The sequence below is a fragment of the Electrona antarctica genome, assembly GCF_951216825.1.
Source record: "Electrona antarctica genome assembly, chromosome: 19".
In the NCBI taxonomy this organism is placed as follows: Eukaryota; Metazoa; Chordata; class Actinopteri; order Myctophiformes; family Myctophidae; genus Electrona; species Electrona antarctica.
Genome location: NC_136800.1, coordinates 17,307,608 through 17,327,843, shown reverse-complemented (window position 1 = coordinate 17,327,843; position 20,236 = coordinate 17,307,608). Strand labels below are relative to the sequence as shown.

Genomic DNA, 20,236 nt, shown 5'->3' with positions numbered 1-20,236 from the left:
TCCGGAGCCCCGGCATAGACCCATTTTGTAAACAACAGTCGTCCTGGACCTGTTCAACTTACTAGGTTAATACAGACGGAAGTCTGGAAATGTGGCTTTTCAAAATAAGAGCTCAACTGAAAAAAATGCTGGAGTGAATTAGATCCTAATTTTTCAATAAATGCTAGCGGCTAGAGTGTTAATACTTGAGTGTTCAAAGTTTCAAATTACAAAGCACATTTTCTTTTTAATATCAATGCATTGCTGAATTAAGATTTTGACATTTAAAAAGTTTTTCAAGACAATAAAAAAGGAATCATTGAGAGTGATCTTCAGGTTCACACCGCATGACCTTACGATGAGGTGTGAGCTTGTACAGTAGATCTGCTACTGTATTTTCTGTGAATGTTGCCCTCAAGAATATGGATGCTATAGGGATTCATTTAACCCATTAAAACCGGGAAAGCATCTGTGTCATTTTAGATTTTAACCACTTTATCCATTATTTTATACTTTAGCTATTCAAAATAGCAGATAAGCTATGAGCTTGTAGATCTGCTATTTTTGAAAAATCTTGAAAATGTGTGGTAATCTTTTAATGTTAAGTGAACATTGTTTTACTCATCTTAACTTCTGGGGGTCCCTGGAACAAAATATTTTGAGATGGGGGTCGGCTACCAAATAGAGTTTGGGAACCGCTGATATAACAGAAAAACAGAGAAAAACAGTTTAGAAGACATTTGTAGAATGGGCCTCAGGTCTTAATGTTATGCTTAATTCACTGAGTCGCGCGCTCGGCGACAACGCGGCGAGGAACACACAAGCCGCTCTGCTCCAGTTGCATCGTATAACATCATCATTGATGGCGGTTCAATTGAGTGGTGCTCTCTCTCTCTCTCTCTCTCCCATGTGAGGTTCACCAGATGTTATGTACAATTTGCTTCTCTCCACAGTGTGCCATCTCTCCTAATAACACTTCAGGAGAGATTTAAAGATTTATGCGTGTATCCGGGGGAAAACAAAAGAAAAAAAGAAGAATTGGCCTTGCATATGGAATGAGCACAGTAGAAACAGTAGTAGTGTAAATGTACATGTGGTGGAAAAAGTACTCACATTTTTACTTAAGTAAAAGTATCAATACTGCAATGTATAAATACTATGTTACAAGTAAACATTTACTTGCGTAAAAGTATAAAAGTGTTGATATCAAAATGTACCAAAAGTAAAAGTACTCTCACAAGCTCAAAATGCGTCGCAATGCGACGCGTTTTGAACTTGTAGATCAGCTATTTTTCCTAGATTTGAATTAAAATCCTGAATAATTTTTTGCCATCCTTTGAATCCTGAAAAGTAACCTTTTTATTTGTTTTCAAATGCATTTAGTTATAGTTATGTTAACTTTACGAACTAAATACAAATACAAAAAAAGACAATAACATTTGAATACTAGTCATTAAGTCTGCGCCAGTATGCAGAGACATATACTGAATGAGAGCAGTAGTACGGTAGTAATGTATACAGTATATATATATATGAGTAGCTCAGTGCGTCATGCCGTGCCGTGCGGGGCACCGTGTGGCGCCCCAGGGTTCATATGGCGGTGATGGAGTGCACCGCAGGGCATGCTGTTTCATCATGTTCTACTACACACAGCCTTAGGAAGAGAGAGGAGTGACACCAAAAGAGGAAGAGAGCGTGTGTGCGTGTGCGTGTGCGTGTGTGCGCGCGCACGTGTGCGTGTGTGTGTGTGTGTGTAGTAGTATTCGAGAAAGTTTTCCCGGTCTCACTCCTCACAAGAGAATTAGTTTTTTAGTGGTTGAAAGGTTATTTGAGGAGGTAATTAGGTAGAGATTCAGGTTGGGGTTAAGATTAGACCTTTATGAGGTTATTATAATTATGATTTGATTTGGAGTGTGTGTGTGTGTGTGTGTGTGTGTGTGTGTGTGTGTGTGTGTGTGTGTGTGTGTGTGTGTGTGTGTGTGTGTGTGTGTGTGTGTGTGTGTGTGTGTGTGTGCGTGTGTGCATGTGCGTATGCGTGCGTGTGTGCGTGCGTGCGTGCGTGCGAGCAAGCGTGTGCAAGAGAGAGAGAGAGAGAGAGAGAGATAGAGAGAGAGAGAGAGAGAGAGAGAGAGATAGAGAGAGAGAGAGAGATAGAGAGAGAGCATGGAACAGTGAGAGAACAGGATGAGAGTTGACACCTGCTCCCCTCGGTTCCTGGATCACCAAACAAACACTGAGAGGTCACGCTCGTTATTTACATTTGTTTTGCCGTTCTCTACTTCTGTGGACATTTACCCGCTGGTTTGTTGACTATAGGGTTCATGGCCTTTCACTTGGCTCTGGATAAAGAGTGTCTACTGAATGCAAATTGTAAAGTGGAAAGCACCATGTTTATAATCCACTTGACTAAAAGGTCACCATTCTGTAGAGCAGTGGTTCCCAACCTTTTCAGGCCGCGGCCCCCCAAAATAATCAGAATTGAACTGGGGACCCCCCAAAATAATCAGAATTGAACTGGGGACCCCCCAAAATAATCAGAATTGAACTGGGGACCCCCCACAATAATCATATTTGACCTGGTGACCCCCCAAAATAATCATATTTGACCTGGTGACCCCCCAAAATAATCATATTTGACCTGGTGACCCTCCAAAATAATCATATTGTACATACATTTTGTGAAAATAGCCGATCTGTGAGCTTATAGATCAGCTATTTTCGACATTTTTGCTTCTTTCTTATATTATTTGACAATACATTTTGGCCAATATTTGACCAGTTCTAATGGTATATAGTTTGTGTATTATACTTTGATCCAGTAATGGTCTTTTTTTCATTTAGTTTATTTTTATTATCATTTTTTTCATCATCATGGGAGTGGGGACCCCCGAAAAACATGTGGGGGTTCCGACCCACAGGTTGAGAAAGACTGCTGTAGAACAGGGGGTCCTAACCTAAAGACTGCTGTAGAACAGGGGGTCCTAACCTAAAGACTGCTGTAGAACAGGGGGTCCTAACCTAAAGACTGCTGTAGAACAGGGGGTCCTAACCTAAAGACTGCTGTAGAACAGGGGGTCCTAACCTAAAGACTGCTGTAGAACAGGGGGTCCTAACCTTAAAGACTGCTGTAGAACAGGGGGTCCTAACCTTAAAGACTGCTGTAGAACAGGGGGTCCTAACCTTTTTTAATTTCAAGGACCCCCAGTTTAATATGCATTAGGCCACGAACCTCAGCATTCATATAAAATAGAGAGTGTGACTCATATGGGTGTTTAACTATACAAGCCCACAAGGGTCCATTTGATGCCGGTCGTCCCCCAGACCCGACCTTGAGGAACGGAGGAACAGAGCCATGCGAGGAGGATCTGGGGTCGAGTGACTCAAAATTAAAACGCGGCGGGATTTGCCCACCTATACGACACGAGGACCTGGCGGGCCCGCAGAGCGAACAATTACTGCTAGCGGTGCTTCATACTGTTACGAGGGGCTCATCCCTGATCGGATGGTCGGAAGCCTCCTCCTCCTTCCCCGCCGCACCAGAATGGGGACAGCGAAGAGGCACAGATGGCAACAGATGGACTGTCATAAGCGCCCCTCCAGTCATGAGGACTTGGCAACCAGGAATAACCTTTGAACTTCTCGAAAACGTGCCCCCACGCCGCGTTCTCCCGACTCCTGAGTCGTCTTCTATCAAGAGCCGTGTCTGCCGACGATATGCCGCCGTGCATATCATCGCTGTCAGGGCAGAAACCTTGCATCTCCATGTTTAACCTTTCTTTCTGTTTGATTTCGTAAATGAACACCCTGATCGTACTACAGCGTCACACGCTTACAGTACAGATCCGCAAGCTCGAAACGCAATGTTTGCCAATCTGCTGCTTTTGCTACTTTTGAATTTGAATTCTGAACAGTAACAGTTTTGGACATATGAGGTTTTCCCCCGACAGAGACAACATTAATTTAATTGCATTGCAAATGCATGGATCTAGTATAATATAGTACATGTCTATAGTACACATCTAGTACATGTCTAGTACACGTTTAGTACACATCTAGTACATGTCTAGTACACGTTTAGTATACACATCAGAACACGTCTAGTAGATGTCTAGTACACGTCTAGTACACGTCGTCTATGTCCACCTGCCTTGTCTGCTTATAGACGGTATACACACAGCAACATTTTGAGTGTTAAGGCCTATTCGTTAGGTGATGACCTCATCACCTAAAACTGGAGTATGAATAGGCCTTTAATGTAACTCAGAGAGAGGGCTGATGATTCCAAATGGGGGGAGAGAGTGCATGGGGGGAGGGGGGGGGGGGGGGGGGGGGGGAAATCTGTCCCGACCATCTGCCTCGCCCATGTGTACCAGCTAACATCCACCAGCCTCTCCGCAAACACATTTACAAATATTAGGAGCAGTGCCGTGCCGTGGCCCCACCCCTCCACCCCCCCCCCCCCCCCCCATCCCTCCAAACCCACGCTAATGTGCGAGACGCCAAATAAAAAGAAATTACAGCGTGCGACTCCGGCGGCAAACGGCGAGATAGGAGGTTTTGGTTAAATGAGAGGATCGTTAAACCAATTATAGAGTTAATGAGGGGTATTGTGCACATCATCAAAGCAGTGGATAGCACATCGATCCAACGGCAGAGTTACATACAGTTATTGATGGGAGCGGGGGTGAGCGGGGATGGCCCACATCACTCTTTAGGTTGGAGGGCTCAGTGACACCGTCATCTACCGCCGCGCAATTAACCCAAAATATATATATCTATCGAAACCCATATTTAGATTAACCAAAAAACTACTTATCTTGCTCATGTAGGTTAATTGAATAACCAATATTCAAGTTTTTTTTTTATCATCTTTTTTATTTATATATATATATATATCAACGAATCGACACGATTAGTCTGATTAACCCGTTGATGCCTGAGTCCAATTCTTCCTCCTAAATCAGTAGTACTCACACTTTCATGATACAAAAAAATAGCAGATCTACAGTATAAGCTCACTTTGTGCCGGACTGTGAGCTTGCACATCATCTGTTTTTGAATAGCGAACAACACAGATGCTTTCCCGGTTTTAATGGGTTAACCACTTAACCCTGTACAATGGTGGTGTGCAAAGGTCGCATGGTGGTGCGTTGTGAGCTTGTAGATCTGCAATTTTCACTACACACACACACACACACACACACACACACACACACACACACACACACACACACACACACACACACACACACACACACACACACACACACATACATACATACATACATACATACATACATACATACATACGTGAATATATAAAAGTGAATTAATCATAATCGAGGTAAACATAGAAATAATGTTAATAATATCTCCCAGCACCTCCAGTAATGGTGAACTGGTAGGATGGGTGTGCTGCTCACCCAACAGTATAGCTGAACAGCACACCACAGTGTCAGCTAATCTCTATTTAGAGGAGCATGGCTCCTGTCGCCGGTACTTATTTTTAAATCATAACCTGTTCTGCAGCTAGGATGAAAGCAGTATATTTAGGCCATGCTACAACCCCACCATGTGCAACACGTGTACAAAAGGCATCTGGAGATTTCACGGTGTGCAATTTCCGTCTTTCGTGTCTTGTCTTTCCCTCGGTCTGTCTCTCTTTTTCTGTCGCTCTCACCCACTCTCTCTTATCCCTTTTTGAAATTAATATTTGTGCGTGTAGTGTGTGTGTGTGTGTGTGTGTGCACAGATTACAGTGGGAGAGCAACAGTTGCTATGGAGATGGAGTGAAGTCACGCATGTGAAGCAATCCGTCGATGGGCAGAGGGGAGCCTTCGCTTCTATCCAAGCAAAGAGAGAGAGAGAGAGAGAGAGAGAGAGAGAGAGAGAGAGAGAGAGAGAGAGAGAGAGAGAGAGAGAGAGAGAGAGAGAGAGAGAGAGAGACTGACCCTGCTGCGACCAGCCATGTTTTTTTCCCTCTTCCACTAACATCTGGGGTCTAGGAAAGACCACGAACATCTCTTACAAGACTAGACAAGACTGGGTCAAAACCTATAGTATATTGCTGTATGAAATGCTGCAGGGCTTCTCATTCAAACAGCACGTAGAGGAAGCACCAAGCGCTGACACCCATAACTTAGCTGTAGCCTATAGCCTAATCCTAGAACTTCATCAGTCAGTGATGTCCAGGTTTTTGTGCTATCCCCATAGAGGTTTGTCATCCCACTTCAATAGATCATCCAGGCTGACAGACTGTCCGCGGTTGGTCTCTCTCGCACGCACGCACGCACGCACGCACGCACGCACGCACGCACGCACGCGACACACACACACACACACACACACACACACACACACACACACACACACACACACACACACACACACACACACACACACACACACACACACACACACACACACACACACACACACAGCCTGGAGTGACGGTGCCTCTGTAATTGGCTAGTTGGTCGTTAGGCCAAGTGGCCACCAATGCTGTGACTTCAGCAGACAGCGGTGAGTCAGAGACATTGGCGTTCTGACCCCCCGTTGAGGTCCAGCCAACAAACACTAATTAGTCTATCATTTAGTGTCATTACAGAGGCGTGTGCCTTCTCGCCTGCATGGGCTGTTGCTCTGTATACTGTTCTCGTTTGGAAATAAAAGCGGTGAGAAGGCCTTTCGAAGGATCAATATCAGCAGTGGTGGAAAGTACTAAGTACATTTACTCAACTTTGAGGTACTTTTACTTTACTGGAGTATTTGCAATACCTTTACTTCTACTCCATTACATCTCAGAAACAAATTATTTGAAAAGTTACGTTTTATAGATTTGCATTAGTAGATACATTAACCACTTCAGCCCTATTTAAATGTTAGCTATTTGAAAATAGACGATCTACAAGCTATATTTTTAGACATTATGACAGCTTGTGAAACCGGACATTTATTCTGCATAATGAGTACTTTTGGTACATTAACACATTATCTGCCCCCTGGTGGACGAAAGTGATGGCGCTTCACTGCCGACACGGATCTACTTGGTTTTAGTGACGCATGTCCGTTTTGGCACTCTATTGTAGATGCTAAATATTAGCGTCAATGCTAGCGAACAAAAATGTGGCCATCCTTGCTCTAGAAAAAAGAAATAGCCAATCTAAACAAGCTCACAATGTGTCGATGTAGATCGGCTAGTTGAACTATTCAAAAATGTTTTTGAAAATAGGAAAAACGTTCACAGTAACGTTATCCCACTGCCGTCACCATGTGTCCCTCCTGCCCCACACCCCAATGGAGAACACAGTCACCATGTGTCCCTCTGCCCCACACCCCAATGGAAAACACAGTCACCATGTGTCCCTCCTGCCCCACACCCCAATGGAAAACACAGTCCCCATGTGTCCCTCCTGCCCCACACCCCCATGGAGAACACAGTCACCATGTGTCCCTCCTGCCCCACACCCCAATGGAACACACAGTCACCATGTGTCCCTCCTTCCCCACACCCCAATGGAACACACAGTCACCATGTGTCCCTCCTGCCCCACACCCCCATGGAAAACACAGTCCCCATGTGTCCCTCCTGCCCCACACCCCAATGGAAAACACAGTCACCATGTGTCCCTCCTGCCCCACACCCCCATGGAGAACACAGTCACCATGTGTCCCTCCTGCCCCACACCCCAATGGAACACACAGTCACCATGTGTCCCTCCTGCCCCACACCCCCATGGAAAACACAGTCCCCATGTGTCCCTCCTGCCCCACACCCCAATGGAAAACACAGTCCCCATGTGTCCCTCCTGCCCCACACCCCCATGGAGAACACAGTCACCATGTGTCCCTCCTGCCCCACACCCCAATGGAACACACAGTCACCATGTGTCCCTCCTCCCCCACACCCCAATGGAACACACAGTCACCATGTGTCCCTCCTGCCCCACACCCCCATGGAAAACACAGTCCCCATGTGTCCCTCCTGCCCCACACCCCAATGGAAAACACAGTCACCATGTGTCCCTCCTGCCCCACACCCCCATGGAGAACACAGTCACCATGTGTCCCTCCTGCCCCACACCCCAATGGAACACACAGTCACCATGTGTCCCTCCTGCCCCACACCCCCATGGAAAACACAGTCCCCATGTGTCCCTCCTGCCCCACACCCCAATGGAAAACACAGTCACCATGTGTCCCTCCTGCCCCACACCCCCATGGAGAACACAGTCACCATGTGTCCCTCCTGCCCCACACCCCAATGGAACACACAGTCACCATGTGTCCCTCCTGCCCCACACCCCAATGGAACACACAGTCACCATGTGTCCCTCCTTCCCCACACCCCAATGGAAAACACAGGCAGTGCTTTATCTAAATGTATGTCATCAGCCTGTCCCTCCACTGAGGCTCCTTCACCTGGTTCCACTTCCAGCCACCTCACCGCTAACGCTGCAGACTGGCGGCTGGCTGCTTGCGTTCACGCGTGACACCACGCATCCATCTTGATGTGGCCCTATTTCCATTTATATGGATCTAAATAGCATCTTCAGTGATTGCGACGCCGGTCCCCCGCAGCACATGTGATTAACATGGTAAAGTCTGATAGCCTGTGCTGATAGCCCCCTCCAGTGTGCTGATAGCCCCCTCCAGTGAGTCGCATTGGGCCTTATGCATAATGGCCTAAACGCCCCCAACCCCCAGCTCTTCTCTCTCTCTTTCTACCCCCCCCCCCTCTCCCCCTCCCTCCTTCCACTTAACTCAAATCGATGGGCCCTCCTCCAGCACGGCCATTTATCTGAGCGAGCCGTCGCAGGCAGAGAAACGGCCACGGAGGACCTGGCCCCATGGACCCCATTACAGCCGGCCCTCCTGAAGCCCCCCAGATTTACTGGACCCCGCAGCAGCGGGCGTTATTCATGGACGCCAGAAATGAAGAAAACGGGAGGGTGAAGAGAAGGACGGAGAGGGGGAGAAGATAATCGTCGCTGAAGGGCAGAAACCTACTGTAGTATCTCTATATTTAATCTTTTTAATGAATGAATGCCCTATTTTATACTTTGTGATATGACAGTGTCTTGCAAAAGTAACACAACTAGTTGTCTGTGGGTTTTATACTGTAAATATTTAACCAACTAAATAATAGCTACAATCTCTCCATTGGAACACAGGTTTCTTTTTCCTGAGGTGAAAAGTAACAGTTTTGGACAACACAGGTCCAACTACGATGATATCCTTAGCTCCCTCTGATTCTCCCTCTCTCTCTCTCTCTCTCTCTCTCTCTCTCTCTCTCGTGCTTTCTAGTACCCCCTCATCCTCTTCCTCCCTTTTAGCCAATTCAATCCCATTTCAATCTCCCCGCGATCGTTCCGAGGCTGCCTCGGCCTATTACATCACTTATACTGTTCATCAAAGAGACAGGGTGTGAATCCCCCCCGTCCGTGACACCTAAATCATGGCACTAGCACCAAGCCCCCGGGGCCGCGTGGGATGGAAGATGTTACGACACGTTGTTGGACCTCTGGGATGAGACAGGGCTTGCGGTCCAGCTACATATTTAGCTGCATCCTTAACATGACTCACTGTTTCAGCGGTCGTCTGCCAAACGTGCAGAGTATAAAAGCTTGTCCTGCTTGTTCTACCTTTCTCTACTTGTCCTCGTTTCTTTTGTAGCCTCGAGTGTTGTGTCCTCTTCTGTGTGTGTGTGTGTGTGTGTGTGTGTGTGTGTGTGTGTGTGTGTGTGTGTGTGTGTGTGTGTGTGTGTGTGTGTGTGTGTGTGTGTGTGTGTGTGTGTGTGTGTGTGTGTGCGCGCGCGTGCGTGTGTGCGTGCGTGCGTGCATGCGTGCGTGCATTGTGTAAGAGAATACAGCACCTGAGCAGTGTGCCCCGGTTAGCCGTGTGTTTTTAAGTGCTTTCTGTTGTGTTTGCTAGCAATTCTTGTCTTTCCTTCCCATGTCAATGTGATTATGTCAATGTGAATATTCTTTTAACTGTGTGTATATGTGTGTCTGTGTTTATCCAATTATTTGTTGTGGGCCCGTTGTATTGACTCACAGTTGTATTAGCCCATTAAAACGCATCTCTGTCATTCTAGATTTTAGCGTTGGCTATAGAAAAATTATGTTTTTTTACCAGCTGCTGTGTAAGCACAGCTGGTCAATGTTCTCTCTGCGGTGCTTTCATGCCATCTTGCTGTAGTTGAGACCTATGTTTCTCATTGGCTGTACTGACAACCTATCGTCCTGATTGGCTGCCTTGTCTCTAGGCAACCACACACTTTTTGCCTCTAACAGACCTCTCAGACCTTGTATTGAACTGTACTTTCCTGTGCGTTTTTCCTACAAAATGTTTAATAAAGTATTCAATCAATCAATGAATGAATCAATGAATCAATCAAATCAATCAAATAATCAAATAATCAATCAATCAAACAATCAATCAATCAATCAATCAATCAGTTCCACACAGAGTTGTATGTTTCATTCGTCAACAGAGTATGGATGAAGGCCTCACACTGACCTTTGACCCTCCTGGACTCTCTTCTCTGGCTGGTCTTGACGCCCGGCTGGAGCTCGGCCTCCGCCGACATCCTCCTGTCTGCTGCGTCCGTGGTGCTCGCCCCGTTTCACAGCAGACCCACCATGGACCCTCTCCTCTGTTGCTCCTCTCTGCTGTGTCCGTGGTACTTCACAGCAGACCCACCATGGACCCTCTCCTCTGATGCTCCTCTCTGCTGTGTCCGTGGTGCTTCACAGCAGACCCACCATGGACCCTCTCCTCTGATGCTCCTCTCTGCTGCGTCCGTGGTGCTTCACAGGAGACCCACCATGGACCTTCTGATCCTCCTCCCTGCTGCGCCCGTTTCACAGCAGACCCACCATGGACGTACTCCTCCTACCGGTGGTGGAAAGTCATTAAGTCCATTTACTAAGTACTCATTTAGACCTGAGGCCGATTCTAAAAAAATGGCTTCTATATCCTAACAGTTATCTGAAAAACCTATGTTTCTATGTCAGTGGTGCTCGATCTTTTTCATGTCAAGGACCCCCAGAATTATCTGTACTAGACCTGTACGTGCCCGTCAGCTACTGGCCTACTTGAGAACGATGCAACTTGGGAACCTAATAATACCTGTTGTCAACTTGTCATAGCACCCGTTTTAACTGTCTGTCTGTGTCCCACATGGAGATGGAGATCTCTGTATCTGCCTGTGTCTGAAGAGGGCAAATTGACTGACCGTGAAAAGGGGACTGGTTAAGTAGGCTAATCAATTGTCAGGTGTGGGGTTACCATGGCAATCAATTGGCTGAGGCAGAGGCTGGAAATTGCACAGGTGAGGGGATTTAGGCTGATTAGGCCCACTGGCAGAGCCTGAGCAGAGCCTTTTTTGGTGGTTCTGGAGAACCGTGGGTCCGACCGACTCGATACCGGGCACTGCACTCCCTGCGGGGGTGTGGAACGCGTGTGTCGAATATGAAGTCGGTGGGTTCTCGAGTTACGTGCATTACAACCGTACACACAGACACGCAGACACACAGAGACGTGGCACATTTATAGTAGGATTTGGCGAAAGTGTAGGGTCTGCGGACCCCACTTTTGCTGATACCCCCCACCTCAAGGACTCCTGGTCCTTGAGGTGGGGGGTATCAGCTCTTCAACCTTATATACATTTTGGCCATTTGAAAATAGCCGATCTACAAGCTCACAATGCGTTGCATCGAGACGCATTGTGAGCTTGCATTACATTTGAAAACTTGTGAAACAGGACAATGAATACTTTCTACTTTTGGTACTTTAAGTTAATCTTTATACCAATACTTTTGTACTTTTACTCAAGTATTTGTTTTATTTCTGACTTTTACTTGTAACAGAGTATTTCTACATTGTGGTATTGATGCTTTTACATATAATTGAAACAAATGAGTACTTTTTCCAGCACTGGACGTTGCTCCTCCTCCTCCGTCCCACCACCACCTCCTCCACAGTCCTGGCACCGCCCCGCTGCCGCTCCCCACAGCCCGCTCACACACAGCACCGCCCCGCTGCCGCTCCCCACAGCCCGCTCACACACAGCTGCTCTACACGGTGGAGGGGATCTCCTCCAAGCCCATGGCGAGAAGTCTGCTAAAATCCTCTCAGGGTTGGTGGAGATCCAGCAGCAGGGGATTTGATTATTATAATTAGCCCTCGAACACCCTCGGCGTTGGCTCTCGGGTAATGTTTACAGGCACCACTATGGAACAACGTTGGAACACAGAGCGCTCAGAGAGAGAGCGGAGGGGCTTCACAGGCGCTTTGGCATCTCATACGGAGTGGAGTGTCCCTGAGCTCTCCAGTGAAGGTCAAGCATCACATGGTCCACCGTTGCTCTTTACCGCCGATACACCTATATGGCTCAGGCAGGAATTCCCCCCGAGGGAGAGCAATGCAGAGCGGAGCGGCCGCGGAGCTCGCAGCTTGGATCATGGATTACAATTCGCAGCAGGTCAGCGTAGCCCGTTGGTTGAGAGCACTCCGGATGCCGTTCCAACTGCAGCGCGTACGCCGACACTCACTCACTCTGCACACTGCAAGGTAGAAGAGAGACAAGGGTGGGGGGGTGGGGGGCATTAATGTTGAGTGATTAATGAACATGACAAACATGTGACCCCCCTCTGATCGCCCTCTCATCGTGACATTAATTAGACGTAGACAAAGTCGACAGGTACCAATTTACTAAACTCAACGAGGTGGTTATTATCTGTTATCCAGGCGTAATCAGGTCCTAATCAGAGTATCAACAAACACACCCAGTTGTGCACACGGCACACGAGGCTGCGCAGCGCGAGGTTTTCGAAGGTGGGGTCCTTGAGTTAATATAGCATCATATCATCATAACGATATATATTGTACACATCGGCTATTTGAAAACAGCCGATCTATGAGCAATGCGTCCCGATGCGATGCATGTTGTGACCCTTGTGAGCCATTTAATATCATTTTAATTGTTTTAATTAGTTTTACAAACATTTTAACAACACAAATCTTGTACGGGAGGTGTCCCTCCCTGGCACAACATATTTTACAGATGTGGGTCCATGGCCAAACACACATCCATTTGGGGGTCCTTGACGTGGAAAAGTTTTAAAAGCACATGACCAACAGTGCTGTCACGGCCTATTCATACTCCAGTTTTAGGTGATGAGGTGACCACTGTTTCAGTGGTCTTCAGTCTCCCTCTCCCAACACACACACACACACACACACACACACACACAGTGGTCTTCAGTCTCCCTCTCCCAACACACACCACCGGCAGCAGCTCCTGCTCAGTATGTGCGACACACACACACGCACGCACGCACGCACGCGCACGCGCACACGCACACGCACACGCACACACACACACACACACACACACACACACACACACACACACACACCCACACACACACACACACACACACACACCCTCTCCAGGAGGAACGACACACACGCAGGCACAGAGGGAAATGTTCACAGCCAAGTTATGAATAAATATGTTGCACACGGGGGGGAAAAAAGCATAACCAACACGGCCCGCATTGTGAGAGACCCCCCGCTCCCCTCTTTCCAGTAAAATGAGTTTGTAATGCCCCCCCCTCCGCTCCCCCCAACCCCTCCACTCAGCCCATCAGCATGTTAAGGAGGAACTAGTGAATGACAGACTGTTTCGATGGAGAGAATCCTGGCACAGACTAGTTATGAACTGGAACTGGAACACCGCCCCCCCAAAACACACACACACACACACACACACACACACACACACACACACACACACACACACACACACACACACACACACACACACACACACACACACAGTGTTTTAATGCCCTTGAATCAACATGAGCAGTGGTGCCAAGGCCCCCCCCACCCCCCTCACATCCCCGGTTGGCATGGCGATGGACCATTGTTGGAGAAGCACTGTAGCCCTTCTTCTATCCACGCCGGTCTGAAAACAAGAGGACCGCCACACGGCACGTCGCTCGCACAGGGAGGGCCACGCACGTCCTTCCGTGTGACATTGGGTGACATTGCGAGTGTGTGACTGTGAGAGTGTGTGTGCAGTGTGTGTGTGTGCGCGGTGACTGTGAGTGGAGAATTGCAAGTGAGATGATGAGATAATGGGAATGTATGAGCCCCAGTGAATAAACACAACCCTTTCCTGTTTGTACGTGCGTGCGTGTGTGTCTGTGTGTGTGAGTGCATGCGTGTGTGCGTATATGTTTCCGTGCGTGTGTGTGCGCAGCATGCTAAGAAAGCACAGCCAGTCCACAGCAGTATCCATCTCCTTGTGTATCATTCTCTCCCTCTCTGCAGGCGAGTATTTGTCCTAGCCTGTTCCTCCAGGAATGAGCAGTGAAGCCCAGACACATTTCATTTCCCTGAACAACAGGTTGTGGCGATGGCCCTAGTAGTCATTACTGGTCCTATACTCCTGCACAGATGTCTGGCCCCATGTGTCGCCGCAACCGCAGCCTCACAGCGCACCATGATTCAAGAGCACTTCATGAGGCAGATAATGTCTCGCCAGCCGGGCCTAGGGGAGGAGGAGGGCAATCTCCGCCATACGTCTCAAAACGGCAGAAAGAGAAAAGCCTCCAGAGTATATTTTCCATGTCACAAAAGAGACCCTTATCAAAAATGTAATTTTCATGACCGAGGAAGGGAGATATGCCTCATTGTGCTAAAGACGCGGGAGCGATTTAATATGATGTACGGCTGCTTCTCAAAAAAGAAACCCGACGCTATCTAGGTCACCCAGGCCTCCTCCCCAATCCGCTGTGCTGTTTTAGCGAGCGGCTCCCAGTGTCTCTTGTGATTTGGGTCAGAGTTAACGAACGACTCTACCTCTCTCCAGCCACCGCTGAGCCGCTAGTCCATGAGTCTGTCTGCCCCAAAAGCCCCCTGACGAAAAGCCACACTTTCATTTATCTGTTTGTTAATTTCATCACCACCTGTTCTTTTCTTTTCTCTTTTCATTTTTTTCTTTTTTTTAATGAAGTGAGCAAACTTTTCCCTGAGGGATGCAATGGTGGAAAAGCAACAATTACAGTATCAATTACAGTATCAAGTCCTGCATTCAAACTTTTACTTGAGTACAAAAGTATTGGCGTCAAAATACTTAAAGTACCAAAGTAACAGTTATACTATTTTTTTTTTCCAAAATTATGAACTTGGACTTTTGCATTTATAATCTAAATCTTCAAAAAGTTGAACATTTGCCTCTGATATAGGCTAGTGCAGTAAATGATGGCCCGGGCCGGCCTAGCGTTCCGGGCACCTAGGTTGCTAATCCAGCCTGACAGCACATCCCCATCCCGACGACCTTTGCTGCGTGTATCTCTCTCCCCCCATTTTCTGTCAGCTTACTGTACAGTGCACTATCCCAAAAAAAAGAGTATAAAAAAATAAATGATCAAAAACTGGAAATGCTACCACTAGAGAGATAGATGTCATTTTCATTTCAGCGGGCAGTTGACCGCCCACTTCTCTCCATAAAAAGGCTGACGTTACCACGAGATAACTATTCACTAAACCGGCTGTGTAAGCACAGAAGTCTAGCAGCTCCGAGAGTCTGCACAAGTCTGCGGACTGTAACAAATGGCGAACGGGAAGCTTGATAAAATATGACAACTCTCTCTTCCTCACACCCGGCACATCAATCACAGTGTGAGTCATTGATTTTTCAGGAGGAGAGGTGGAGCGTATAGCTTCCAGTCCCCTTGGGTAACAGGCTGCAGGTACACATGCTGTCATGTAGCATAAAGTGTACTACGATGAGACGCACTCAAGAAGCTTTACCATATAGGAAAAATAGATTGTTTTTCATTTCAATATATTTCACACGTTTCACAGCCATCCCCTTAAGTAGGCCGAAAATGAGATCAATACCATCACCAGTCACACATACTGAAAAGAGCAAGTTAAAAATAATAAAATAAATCAAGTGACATACTGTCACATACATGCAGTTGACTGCATGGGCTATATCTGTGCCAGATGTGGAATAAAAGCATAAGAAATGTAATTGGGTGGCAATTACTCATTTGAGTTGCTATGAATTAAACTGTGATCAGGTTCTGCAGTTCCCGTGACGGGAAGACTACTGAGCGACTATCGTACTCATATCAAAGGGCTTCAACTCTTTCTAAGGCCCTCATTAGGCCAATTTACCAACCTCCAGTGTCTGTTCCGACTGCTTGCTGAAGAGCAGAGAAGCAAGCCACAGCCGCCATTACAATGGATGAGCACGACTCATTAAGTAAGCCTGGCTTCATCAGTCTTGTTTTGCATCTCACATGGAGATATAATGGGCAATCATAGAACACTGACTGCTATTTCAATCAGGCCAACCTCAAGTCTCTCTTTAGCGCCCTGCATACCGGTAAGTAACATTTCCACCCGAGACTACTGCGGCTCAATAGACTGCACAATCAACCTCATATTGTGTGACAAGCCTCCTTGCATCTTGCCACCGATGAGCCACACAGGTTGAACAGCCATCTATCACCGGATATGGCCAATTACACCTCCATTCATTCTGCTCCCGACGGACGGCACAGTCTGTGCTCTCCAGCTTTGCTGCGTGACTGAAGAGGAGGGGGGAGTGGGGGGAGGCGGCGCCCCCCCGATCATCTCAGTGAGTTCCCGGGCCAAGGCTGGCGAGGCCTGGGAGGGTGGCTGGTGCTGGTGGAACGTTTGTTCGACAGAGTGGCTTTGGCACCTAGCGCAGGTCATCTTTGTTACAGAACGCCCCCCGGCTTATGGAGCGGGACAGCGCTGTCACAACGTGGCCCGGCGCAGCCTCAGAGAATAGCCCCGCCGCGCTGCCGTGTGTCACCTATGTGACAAGCACGCAGAGCGAGCCAACAGCTATGGTCTCTTCTCGGAATGGAACACAGCCAAGGCCACGGCAACCTGACAACATCTGTGTGTGGTTCTATTGAAAAGTCTGTATTCTCTGTTGCCTTCGCAAAGCTTTTCCCCCATTTGTTATAAACGCCATACACATTACATAAACAGCATGTATTGTGAACATCATCAATTTATCAGCTTCAATTATCAAATTCAAGCAACAATAGACTTAGTCTCATGTGGCCCTAACGAGAGACTGATAGCCCTGGAATGTTAGATAGGGTTAATTTGCTTGTGTGAGACTAATTAGCTTCTTGTACTGTACCGTATGGCTAACTGGCACACAGGGCCATAACAGAGTTAATACTTCTGACCTTATGAGTCAACAGGATGGTTATTTTCTACAGGTGTCAAATTAAAAGGATGTTGGGGACAAGTAAACAACTAAACACATGTTTAGAAATGTACATTTATTCAATTAGTGCTTAAAAAAATCTATATATTTTTTTCTTTTTATATAATATATATTTGTTAAAAAAATGCGTTAAAAGATCAGAAAAAATAAGTAGCCTAAGTGTAACATTAGAAAGTCCGATAAAATTGTCACCATGAAAGCCAAAAGATGGAATATAATAATACTTAAATGTAGAAACTTGCTCGGCACAAGGCAATGCAACATTAACAGCAAACATTAAACAAGAGTATATTAAGAAAATGATGAAATTCAGAGAGAATATAATGTAATAAGGTTTCCGTTTAAGTGGATTCCTAGAGTAAAGTGTAGTGCATTAAGATATAGTGTAATGGTAAAATGTACTGCAGATTGTTGTCATTTTATTGTTTTTATTACAGTGGCTGTGCATCTTTGTGTCACCCAACTCTCTCCCGCTCTTTCAACCCCACACAGTGGAGGCAGATGGTCACACACACACACACACACACACAAACACACAAACACACACACACGCACGCACGCACGCACGCACGCACGCACGCACGCACGCACGCACGCACGCACGCACGCACGCACGCACGCACGCACGCACGCACGCACGCACGCACGCCCACACGCACGCCCACACGCACGCAGGCACACACAGCCCTGGATCTGCTCGAGGTGTCTTCCCATTAAAGGGGAGTTTTTCCTTGCCACCGTCGCCAAATGCTTGCTCAGGGGGAAAATGTTGGGTCTCTGCTCTATATGCAAAGTGTCTTGAGACAACTTGTTGTAATTTGGCACTACAGTATAATAAAAGTGAAGACAAACAAATCACGGATAGAGGCCGAGGGGGAGAGTACACACTGAACAATCCCCCTCCTTTAAGCCCCTTGCACACTGGAGACCTATTTTTGCGCATGATAATAAAAACAACCTAATCCAAAATTGCTGTCTGGAGAGTGGCTGTGATGGTTGTGCGTCACTGTGTCCAACTGAACCTATATAGTTTGATTGCAGCATTTTATTACGATTTCTGATTGACCAATAACAAAAAAACAATGTTGTGCGTGGACCTATAGCCTGTCCCTCTTATGACCTCTCTCATAGTGTAAAACGTAGACGAGAAAGAGAGAGAGAGAGAGAGAGAGAGAGAGAGAGAGAGAGAGAGAGAGAGAGATCCCCAACGTGGCTTAACCAAAGAGGCCTGGGGCCAATTTTAAAAGCACTTAAAGCCAGCCCGGGGTCCGCCAGGGCTCTAGGACGCGTGGTGAGCTTGTAGATCGGCTGAATGTTTACCCCCTGAAACGGTAGGGTTCATGTGGTTAAGGAAGAGAGATGAGACAGAAGGACTGTCTGGTCCACTGCAAATACAGTAAGTACAGTATAGCCTCAGCCAGACCCTTCCGGAATGCCACACATTATCATTATCATATAGACCACTGTTTCTTAAACAGGTTGCTATAGGCAACGACTATACGTCCTTCCCAGCATGAGGATAAATGCGCGCGCACCCCATAGGAATCCATTCATTGTAGTTTCTTTGGTGCTTGTTTTCTCAGAAAAATACTCCAAAGTTGTTGTTTTTGTCCAATCCGTCCGACGTTCAGATGTAAATAGTGATTTTTTTATCGCATCGTGCCCGACATATTACCGTTTCTGGCGAAAGCTAAACCATGTTGGCTGCTGCTCATCCAACTTTTTGCTTCTCCTCTCGCTGTGTGCTGTCCCCTGTGGGCTGTGGCGCACCCGTTATGCGATGCTCAGCCAATCACAGCACAGAATGGCACACCTTTCAGCCAATCACAACGGCCAATCACAGCGCCAATTTCCATCCAATCACAACGGCCCCTCTGTCCTCAATTTCGGTGCCATACATAATCATTTTCCATCCTCAACTTTTGAGGACACTGCTAAAATTATTTGTTAGATTTTGGTATGTGATCAATTGGCTAAATTGGGCCCTGTCCAGAGCCTGGGCAGGGGCCCTTTCCAGAGCCTCTAGAGCGGTGCCATTGGGCACTGGCCTATTTGGAACGATGCAAGTTGGAAATGCATGCCCCACCCAGTTATTATTACTTGCGCAAGCAGAGCGTGCAAGTACTGTGGTCGGCCTGCCTGAAAGTCTTATGTATGTATGGTATGCATGGTTATAAATAATTGGCTGTTGATGGTGATGTAATTAAGATATGTTTCAATGTTGGGTGGGTAAAGGGTAACGTATGTGTATACATGAATGTATGTATGTCGGTAAGAACGGTAAGAATGGTGGTCCCTTATTGGCTGCTGATGGTGACATAAGGTACGCTTCAAGGTAGGTATAAGGTCAATAAGGGGTCTAAAGGATTTAGAACAGCAGTTGTAATAGACATTAGTTAGTAGCAGTACTTGCGCTCTCTGCTTGCGCACAAGTAGGCCATGTATGGCCTACGTGTGTGCAAGGCGCAAGTCTGTATACCTCTGCATTTAGTTATGTCTGTGTCCCTTTTATGCCCATATATGGAGTTCTTTGTCAGGCGCATGCTCAAATATGGAGTCTATGCCGATATCATAATGATGTCAGAACAGGACAACTCCATATATGGAGATCAGGTCCAGAGCCCGGGTAGAGGCCTTTCGTGGCGGACAACCGTGGGTCCGACACCGGGCACTGCACTCCCTGCGGGGGTGCGGAACGCGTGTGTCGAATTTTAAGTCGGTGGGGGGGGGGGGGGGGGGGGGGGGGAACGGTTCTCGAGTTATGTGCATTACAGACGTATACATGTAAATTGGTTGTAGGCAAACCAAACACATTCAATGAACTAGAATCCCCCTCATCAGAAGCAAAGCCCTGTGGGACTGTCATGGACTAGTGATGCATGAAGACCAACTCCCTTCACACTTTAATCTCTCCTCGGAGAGAAGTACCTACTGTACCTACCCCATGGCTACCAAAGG

At 47.0% G+C, this 20,236-nt stretch overlaps 1 protein-coding gene across 1 annotated transcript in view; it reads right to left on the bottom strand.

Moving 5' to 3' along the window:
* Nucleotides 1–10,672, bottom strand: part of LOC306943009 (disabled homolog 1-like) — a 52,858-nt gene extending 42,186 nt beyond the window's left edge. The window contains exon 1 of the mRNA XM_079529214.1: nt 10,501–10,672. Within this exon, the coding sequence (XP_079385340.1) occupies nt 10,501–10,570 (70 nt within the window). The 5' untranslated portion in view covers nt 10,571–10,672. The remainder of the gene's footprint in view (nt 1–10,500) is intronic.
* Nucleotides 10,673–20,236: the final 9,564 nt, after the last annotated feature.